The sequence below is a fragment of the Mus pahari genome, chromosome 3, assembly GCF_900095145.1.
Source record: "Mus pahari chromosome 3, PAHARI_EIJ_v1.1, whole genome shotgun sequence".
Lineage (NCBI taxonomy): Eukaryota > Metazoa > Chordata > Mammalia > Rodentia > Muridae > Mus > Mus pahari.
In genome coordinates this window covers 72587341-72597834 of record NC_034592.1, presented here as the reverse complement: position 1 = coordinate 72597834, position 10494 = coordinate 72587341, and the positions used below count along the sequence as shown (strand labels likewise).

The 10494-nt window shown below is 35.6% G+C and overlaps 1 protein-coding gene across 1 annotated transcript; it reads left to right on the top strand.

Moving 5' to 3' along the window:
• The first annotated feature begins 6707 nt into the window (after positions 1 to 6707).
• LOC110318931 (olfactory receptor 5W2-like) lies at positions 6708 to 7646 on the top strand. The gene has a single exon (XM_021194278.1). The coding sequence runs from the start codon at positions 6708 to 6710 to the stop codon at positions 7644 to 7646; it is 939 nt and encodes a 312-aa protein (XP_021049937.1).
• Positions 7647 to 10494: the final 2848 nt, after the last annotated feature.

Genomic DNA, 10494 nt, shown 5'->3' with positions numbered 1-10494 from the left:
TACCAAAAGCAAGCTACAGATTCAACACAATCTCCATCAAAATTCCAACAGAGTTCTTCAAAGATATAAAAGAATAACTCTAAATTTCCTATAGGAAAATTAAAAAAAAAAAAAAACCAGGATATCAAAAAACAATTCTTAACAATATAAGAACTTCTGGGGAATTAACCATCCCTAACCTCAAGCTGAACTACATAGCAATAGGGATAAAAAGTTCATGGTATTGGTACAGAGACAGGATGGTCAATGGATTAGAATTGAAAACCCAGAAATAAACTACACAGTTATGAAAACTTGATTTTAGACAAAGAAGCCCAAAATATACAATGGAAAAAGAAAATGAAAAATAATGGTTCTGATCTAAGGGGCCGTCAGTATGTAAAAAAAAAAAATGAAAATAGATCCATATCTGTCAACTTGCACAAAGCAACCATCAGGTTGAGGAAAGATCTTTACAAATCCTACACTGAAAAAGGGCTAATATCCAATATTACAGGGAATCAAATAACCCTATTTAAAAATGGAGTCTGATATAGCTGTCTCCTGAGAGGCTCTGCCAGAAACTGACAAATACAGAGGTGGATGCTCTCAGCCAACCATTGGACTGAGCACAAAGTCCCAAGTGGAGGAGCTAGAGACAGAACTGAAGGAACTGAAGGAGCTTGCAGCCCCATAGGAGGAACAACAATATCAACCATACAGACCCCTCCCCAGAGCTCCCAGGGACTAGCAATCAAACAGGAACTCATGGAGGGACTCTTGGCTCCAGCTACATATGTAGTACAGGATGGGCTTGTCAGTGCGCCATCAATGGGAGGAGAGACCCTTAGACCTGTGAAGGCTCAATGCCCCATTGTAGGTGAATTCTAGGGCAGGGAGGTGGGGAGTGTGTAGGTGGGTAGGGGAACACCCTCATACAAGCAGGGGGGGTGATGGGATAAGGGGGTTCTGGAGGCTGGGAAAGGGGATAACATTTATAATGTAAATAAAGAAAATATTCAATAAAAAAAGAAAAATGAAAATAGAACCATATTTGTCACCTTGCACAAAGCTCAAGTCCAAGTTTGTCAAAGAACTCAACACAAACCCAAAAACACTGAATTTAATAGAAGAGAAAGTGGCAAAGAGTCTCAAACTCATTGACCTGGGGGAAATTTTCCTAAACAGAATTCCAACGTCCCAGTTTCTAAGATCAATAATTGATAAATGGAACCTCCTCAAACTTAAAAGCTTCTGTGAGGCAAAGGACATAGTCAATAAGACAAATTGGCAATATACATATTGGGAAAACATCTTCACTAACCCCACAAACAATGGAGGGCTAATATACAAAATATATAAAGAACTCAACAAAACATTTTTAAAATATTATAATTATTTCCTTTTTCCAAAATAAAAATATAACAGAGTCTCACAGTATATTTATTGTGGTAGAAGCCAGGGAATTTCATAACAATAAAACAAAACCCAGACCCAAGGGGAGAAATTGAGACACATAACTGCAAATTGAGGTATGTGTGATTTAGGTTTTGAAACACAGAAATAAACCCACACATCTATGGACACTTGATTTTTGATAGAGAAGCCAAAACCATACAATGGAAAAAAAATGAAAGCATCTTCAACAAATGATGCTGGACTAACTGGATGTCAACATGCAGAATAATGAAAATAGATCTATAATTATCAACCTGCACAAAACTCGAGTCTAAGTCGATCAAGGACCTCAAGATAAACTAAATCTCATAGAAGAGAAATTGGAAGATCCCCTTGAATGTGTTACTACAGTTGACAAGTTCCTGAACAGAATACCAATAGCTCTCAGAATCTAAGATCAAAATTTAATAATGGGAACTCATGAAATTGCAAGGCTTTTGTAAAACAAAAGACATTGTCAGCACAAATCGGTAGCCAACAGATTGGGAAAAGATGTTCTCCAGCACTACATCTGACACAGGGCTAATATTCAAATTTTACAGAGCACTCAAAGAGTTAGACACCAACAATTCAAATAAACTAATTAAAAAATGAGATGCAGGAACTGGAGAGATGGCTCAGCGGTTAAAATCACTGACTGCTCTTCTGAAGGTCCTGAGTTTAAATTCCTGCAACCACATGGTGACTCCCAACCATTCATAATGAGATCTGATGCCCTCTTCTGGGGAGTCTGAAGACAGCTACAGTGTACTTACATATTATAAATAATTAAATCTTTTTTTTTTTTTAAGTGAGGTACAGAAGTAAACAGAGAATTCTCAACAGAGGAATCCTAAGTGGCCGAGAAGCACTTAGAGAAAGGTTAAAAGTCCTTCTTCATCAGGGAAATGCAAATCATAACAACCATCTTAAACCCATCAGAATGGCTAAGATCAAAATCTCAAGTGACAGCACATGCTGCGGAGGATGTACAACAAGGGTAAGACACCTCCATTGCTAGTGGGAGTACAAGCTTGTACTAGCACTTTAGAAAACTTGGAATGGTTCTACCTGAAGAGCTAGATATACCACTCAGGCATATACCCAAAGATGCTCCAACATCTCACAAAGACAATTGCTCAATTATTTTCATAGTACTTTAATTTGTATAAAACCAAGATAAAATTTGTATAAAACCAAGATACCATGAATGTTCCAGGCAAATAAATGGGACTTGAAAATATCATCCCGAGTGAGGTAACCCATTACCAAAACGGCATGCATAGTGTGTACTCAATTATGTATGGATATTAGCCATAAAATACAAGTACCATGTTACACTATACAGACACAAAGAAGCTAAACAAGAAAGAAGGCCTGCCGGGCAGTGGTGGCACATGCCCTTAATCCCAGCTCTTGGGAGGCAGAGGCAAGTGCATTTCTGAGTTCGAGGCCAGCCTGGACAACAGACTGAGTTTCAGGACAGCCAGGGCTACACTGGGAAACCCTGTCTCAAAAAACTATTAGAAGAAGAAGAAGAAGAAGAAGAAGAAGAAGAAGAAGAAGAAGAAGAAGAAGAAGAAGAAGAAGAAGAAGAAGAAGAAGAAGAGAAAGAAGAAGAGAAAGAAGGGAGGGATAATGGGGATGGCAATGGGGGATTCGGGATCAGGTGTGAAAAAGAACGGGAGAAATGGTTAGATCCCATGAAAATGAAGAGAAAGCTGCAACTGATAGGGGTGAGGAGGTGGGGGCATCTCCAGGTGTGACGTGGCCTGGGAAAAGGGAGCTGCATAAGAATCAATGGGGACTACTTTAACTATGACTCATTACATTGAGGCTATGGAACCGGAAAAGACAGAATCCCATATGCAGACAAGAATCCCAGTGGAGAGACAGTAACCAATCCACCCATAAAACATCCAATCCAAAATTAATGCAGTCTACAAATAATGCAGGTATGGGGAAGGGAGTAGAGAATGAGGCAATGGCCAATCAATCACCAGTCCAACTTGATACCCATCTTATGGGCAACCACCAGTCCCTAACAGTATGAGTGATACTCTTATGTTTGCAAAGACGAGCCTGTTGTCCTGTGAGAGGCTTCACCCAGAAGTTGAATCTGAGAGATACAGACACCCACAACCAAACTGTGTATGGAGTTTGGGAATATATACAGAGTAAGATGAAGGTTTGCAGGCCACGAAGGGGATAGGAACTCCACAAGAAGACCAACAGAGTCAATCAACCTGGAACCTTAGTGCTCTCAGAATGTAAACCACCAATGAAGAATATACATAGGCTGGACCTAGACCTTCCCACTTCTATGTAGTAGATATACAATTTGAATTTATTTGTATCCTGAAAACCTGGATCTGGGGCTATCTCAAAAGCTGTTGCCTGTCTGTGGGATATATTCTACTACCTGGGACGCCTTCTCTGGCATCACTGGGAGAGGAAGCACCTAGCCTTGCAAAGATTTGAAGTGCTAGGGTACAGAGAAAACCTAGAGGGGCCCCCCATTCTCCTTGAGGAGAAGGGCAGGGGAGAAGGATTGCAGGAAGTCGTGATGGGAGGAAGGCTGTGCTCCTGAACAGTATGTAAAGTGAATGAGCAAAAATTAACCCAAAACTAAATAAGTTAATTAAATTTAAAAATGACACATTTCAATATTTTAGGATATTAAGTACTTGCTATAAGCCAATAAAAAGCTACTGAAAGTAGAATAAATTATTTTAATAAACGGAAAGAAACAACAGCTTGTTTCTAATCACATTATTTAATTTTATGCAAACAATATACATAGTGACATCACTTAATTCAAATTCAGTGTTAATATATACTTGAGTATGTAAAAGAGCAAAGTCTCTTTATTTTTGTGCCTTTTCTTCTACTCTTTTTTCTGTTTGTTTTATCCAATTCTATGTATAAACTCTTGTTTTATCTTATGTTATTTTATTACTTTCCCTTAGAAAATTGTTTGATTTCTAATGACAGAAATCAGTTGAATTCATATGGCGTGCTATGTGAAGAGAGACTGAGAGAAAAGGGAGTAGAAATGATAATATGGTATATCATGTGAGAAAATATATTTTCAGAGCAAGAAATAGCCATTAACTCGTGTGTGTGTGTGTGTGTGTGTGTGTGTGTGTGTGTGTGTGTGTATACTAATACTTAGGCAATGAGCTAATGAAGTTTCCTGTTTTCACTAAGTGAATGTGAATGCATGATTTGTTGTATTTTGGGGGTTAGCATAAATATGGACAGGTGTATGGATATATAATAGTTCCCTACTTTATAACATTAAAATATATATTATGAGTAATGGTCAACAAGTGACGAATAGCAAATTAATTGAAGTCAAATTGCTAATGCTAATTTGGGGAATAAACTACATAGAAATGTTTTAAAATGATAATAGGAATGCTCTTCAATCATCCTGATTGTTTGAAATCACAAGCTTAATCCTGTTATTGTAACTTCCTCTTATTCCTTAGAGACAAAGTGTAGAGCACACAGGGACAGGCAGACAGGCTCATAACTCAGGTGATCCCAGAGAGTGTTGAATCTGTGGGTGGACAGAACTATATCCACTAACATCTCCAGTCTTAGATCAGGTACAGACATCTTTGCTGGGTTTTGTACATTATAGGTTTTTTTTTTCTCTTGTTTTTTGTTCACTTGCAACAAATATACATATGAAGGCAGGTATGAAACAAGACAGATGTCTGCTTTATATACTAAGCATATTAATGTTTAAGAAAATAATGGGGGAGGGACAAATGTATTAAGATAAAAAGGGAATTTGGCAAATTCCATTTAGTACTTTAATAATAGACATGTGATTTTAATGTATATTAAATGCTATAAATGAATTATATGAAATATATATATATATATATATATATATATATATATATATATATATATATATATATATATATATATATATATATATATATATATATATATATATATATGAACTTTCTGTGTTATGTAATTAGGAACATACCAAATATTATCTCGTTTCATTTATATATGTAAGGTTTTTGTTTGCTAGAGTGCAACAATGAAAAAATGAGACATAGTCACTAATTGGAAGAATTTCCTAGGAACTATTAACTTTTAAAAACACAGATCAGTTGATTTAAAGTCTTCATGAAAGCTGGGCAGTGGTGGCTCATGTCTTTCATCCCAGCACTTGGGAGGTAGAGGCAGGCAGATTTCTGAGTTTGAGGTCATCCTTGTCTACAGAGTGAGTGCCAGGATAGACAGGATTATACAAAGAAACACTTTCTTGACAAAAACAAAGGGAAAAAGGAAAAGAAAAAGAAAAAAAGGAAAATAAGTCTTTATGAAAGGTAAAAGGAAATAAGGACAAAGTAAACAAAGGATAACAAAGTCTGGGGACTTTGGAAGGCACAATGCTCAAAAACAAATCTGGATTCTGAGACAATGAACAGCAGCTAGTTTTCTCATCATTTGTTTACACATGATATATAGGTGTGCAGGATATGAAGATTCTGCTTTATTACAACTCAGCTATCAGGTCATCTGTTTTATTGGTCCTCTGACCACCTCTGCTAGCAGCATGACTCGGGTAGAGTGCTGTTTCTGACAGAGTCTTGTCTTTGTGCTCAGGGTTTCTGTACCTACAAGTCTTTTTTCTACTTTCCCACAATCTCTCTCTTTAATTCAATGGACCTCAATTCTTAGATCCATAGTAAATATAGCTCTATTTTTGAAACCAGAGATCAACTTGAGTTTTTCTCAGTAAAGTATGTGAATTTTCCTGCAAATACCTGTGTAACACTGAGGAATGCTCTCTATTTTAGAGAATGAAGAGATAGGGGTGGTTATTTTAGAGGACATAGTGATAGTTTTTATAAATGAAATATAACAATTTTTACCTGAAGATGCCAGTTTTCTTCATAAGCTGATAGAAGAAACATTCCGTGGGTATCTGAAAATATCTATTTCCTAGCCTATATAAAGAGGGGGCAAGATTCTTTTAGTGTCATTATATTTGTTTAGACATCATATGGATAAATTTGGATGAATATGTGCCATGTACTCTAAAGGGAGATATGTAGATACAAGAAATACTGTAATTTTCTCACTAATGGATATTGAGTCAAATACAGTGCCAAGAGTCTAATTCATACACTGGTGATTTTTATCAATTTTTCCTCCTGTTAACAGCAAAGACCAAGAGTCCGATTATGAATACAGAAAAATTACAACTGTCAACTTTTCTTTCTTTATTGACATCTAGGGTTTATCCAGATCTAAAAATGGCATTTGAGAACATCACAGTTTTTACTGATTTTGTCTTGTTAGGACTTTCTGGCAGGCAGGATGTGCAACAGGGCCTCTTTGCATTGTTCTTCCTTGTTTATGGCATAACTGTAATTGCTAATCTAGGGATGATCCTGCTGATCAAGTTGGACAGCAGACTTCACACACCTATGTACTACTTCCTGAGCAACCTGTCTTTCTGTGACGTCTGCTATTCCACCACAATCTCTCCAAAGATGCTGGCTGATTTCTTGTGTAAAGAAAAGAGGATTCCTTATAATTTATGTGCTGTTCAGATGTATTTTTTTGCGGCCTTTGGAGATACAGAATGTGTCATCCTAGCTGTCATGGCCTATGATCGTTATGTTGCCATCTGCAATCCCCTGCTCTATATAACTGCAATGTCCAAGAAGGTCTGCATCCAGCTTGTGGCTGTTGCCTATGCAGTAGGCTTGGTGGATTCAGCAATCCACACATCCTGTATATTCCAACTGTCCTTCTGCAATTCAAATGTCATCAACCACTTTTTCTGTGACATTCCACCCTTGCTGGCTCTCTCCTGCTCAGATACATCCATCAATGAAATACTGCTTTTCACGTTTAGTACCTTCGTGATAGGGTACAGCATTGTTACAGTCCTTCTCTCCTACTGCTACATCATTGCTACCATCTGCAGGATGAACTCTGCTGAGGGCAGGCGCAAAGCATTTTCCACATGTGCCTCCCATCTCATGGCTGTGGCAATTTTCCATGGAACTCTGCTTTTCATGTATTTCCGACCCAGCTCAAGTTACTCCATGGACACAGACAAAATGGCCTCTGTTTTCTACACAGTTGTGATTCCTATGTTAAACCCACTCATCTACTGTTTGAGAAATAATGATGTAAAGGGGGCTCTGAAGAAGGTAATCAATATTAACTGGTGGCCTGGGTGAAATCTATGTCACATGACAAGACAAATAGAATATTCTGAGACTGTGTTTCAGTTTATTAATATAGATTCTCTTGTATACAACTTTTGAAATATTTCCTACTGATAATTAGAAATAATAAAAACAATCCCCTTGGTCTTCAGTCTAATAAAGAATAAAGAAGCCAGCATTTGAATTTGTAGAGAGCTCCTTAACACCTTTTATTTCTTGAATAGAGAAGACACAACAGGGCTCAGTAAACTCTTCACATCTAAAATCCCTCAACTTTGCATCTAGTTTTAAAAAAAGGCGTCCATAAATAAAGTCGATATATTCAACGTGAATGTTACAAAGTGAAAATAACTTCTGTTGCTGATATTTGGTATCAGGTATATTATAGTCATTCAATTTGTGTCCATAACATTCCAGTCAATAATTAGTTTCTAAATGTACAAACACAAGCAAACAACAGATACCTGCTTTAGACTCTCACCCTGTGTTGCTAGTATTATTATGTCATTTAGTTTATGTTATTGTTATTAGGATTTTCATCTTTGGATAAAGGGTTCTCATTTAGAGCCAGCTCCTGAATAAATAAGGGTATATACTTTTAAAAGTAATATATCTTGGTTAATTATAAATGTTAATAAATCTTTCTTTTTATTTCATTGTTGTATATTTTATCTTGAATTAAATGTTTCTTTTGTGTTTGGCCCAGAAATGTCCTGGGCAAAGGGTAACTTGGTATCAGTTTCTATTCAGTTGTCTTACTTACATCAGTAAATTTCCCATGATAAGCTATTGTGGATTGTTGTTTGATTTTTTTTTCTGTTCCCTAAAGAGCGTGCCCATACTCGGGTGAGGTCAGATGAAATCTCAATTGATCAGATAAGTCTAGATCCTGTGATTGGGTAGTGGAAGGGAAAGTCAGAGATGAAAGTTTTAAAGAAGGGACAGAGAGATGGAGAGAGAGAGAAGGGGGAGACAAAGACATACTATTTTTTGTTAAAATCAAATAAACCAAAAAATATCATTTTACTATAATACAACTATTTAAGATGCCTTTCAACAAATTAATACTGATATACCCATAATGGGCAGGAGAAATTGTCACTTCAATTTTAATTCACATTCCTCTATATTCCCTATAATAATAGATGTAATTAAATGTTTTCCCCTAAATAAAGCATTTACATTTACATTATTTTTCATGAAATAATTTTAAAGCCTTATATTTAGTTAATATGTAAGAGTGCATTGCTTGTCTTATATATGTGGAGCATGTGTGCCAGATGCACATGGAGAACAGAAGAGGGTACCTGACAGACAGAAATTATACTTATAGATTGTTGTGAGCTGTTATGTTTTTGCTAAAAACCTAATTCATTCTCCACAATAGTTAAAAATGTTCTTAATCACTGAAACATGTATTTATATCCCCAAATTACATTACTTAACATAAAATATACTTGATAAGACTTTCTGTGTTTGTTAGACTTCTTAGTGCTTAAGACTCTTCACCATTTATAGTAGTAAAAAGTTTGTTTTTGAAGTTTTCCAGGGACTGGAAGTAGAATATTTGTTGGAGGGAACACAATTGGACATGTTCCAAGTATTATTCTAGAAATAGATAATGTAAACTGTATACAGTGTGTGGATATACTAAAAATCAAGCAAATGGCTTACTGCCAAGTGTCAATTATGTAGTATATAGACTATAACCAATGAAATATTTAAGTTACAGACACTAGAGCAGTGAAGTATTCCAAAATTGGAAAATGAACTGAACACAAATGTCTTGTAAATAACTGCACCGGGAAAGAAATGTAATTTTACTAGTTTCTGGTTCAGTTAAATTGTAATATACAAATTCTATTTTGCTTTATAAAATATATACATATATATTCTATATATTTTACTATATAAATTAACTTGAAATTTTTATTCTGATATATCAAGTTGAAGACAATAGTAAGGAATAATAGCTTCTACTTTAATTAGGAGCTTCATGCACTCACAGGGGAATCAAAGACCATGAGGAAAATTAATCACAGTTTTTTATAGCAGCACAGCCTAAAGGGAAGAAGCTACAGAGACATTAGTCCCAAGTGGAACATGAAATAACGTAATGCTGCCTTATAATCTGCTACTAGTGAGCAACTCACCTCAGAGAGGCACCGGAAATTACAAATCCAGTAGTGTAAGGTTACTAAATATCCTTTCAGAAAAGACATAATCAGTTTTTAAATTAATAAACTATATAGGCAATTTAGGCAAGTATATTTAAAATCTATTAAAAGTACTATTTTGTATTCATAACAGTAATATTTGGACAGCACTCACTTGTATCTATAAAACCATATTTAATTCCTTTAATAGATTTGTTCAGAAAATAATCTTTATTAATTTCAATCTGTGTATAGATACATCTTGGATTTTAAAGACTGCATATTGTTTATCTTTATTTTGATTAGCTTTTAATTTTATTTCCAATTTTTATTAGGTATTTACTTCATTTACATTTCTTTTTTTAAGTTTTTTTTATTATTATTATTTTCTTTATTTACATTTCAAATGCTATCCCAAAAGTTCCCTATACCCCCACCCCCACCCCTGCTCCCCTACCCACCCACTCCCACTACTTGGCCCAGGCGTTCCCTTGTGCTGGGTCATATAAAGTTTGCAAGACCAAGGGGCCTCTCTTCCCAGTGATGGCTGATTAGGCCATCTTCTGCTACATATTGATTAGCTTTTAATTAAACATCATTAATATAAAATTATGAAAATATATTAAAATAATAATTCATAAATTTAAAATCTTACTGGGCTATATATCATAAAGTGTTAGGCAAATTCTCATATGCATATATAG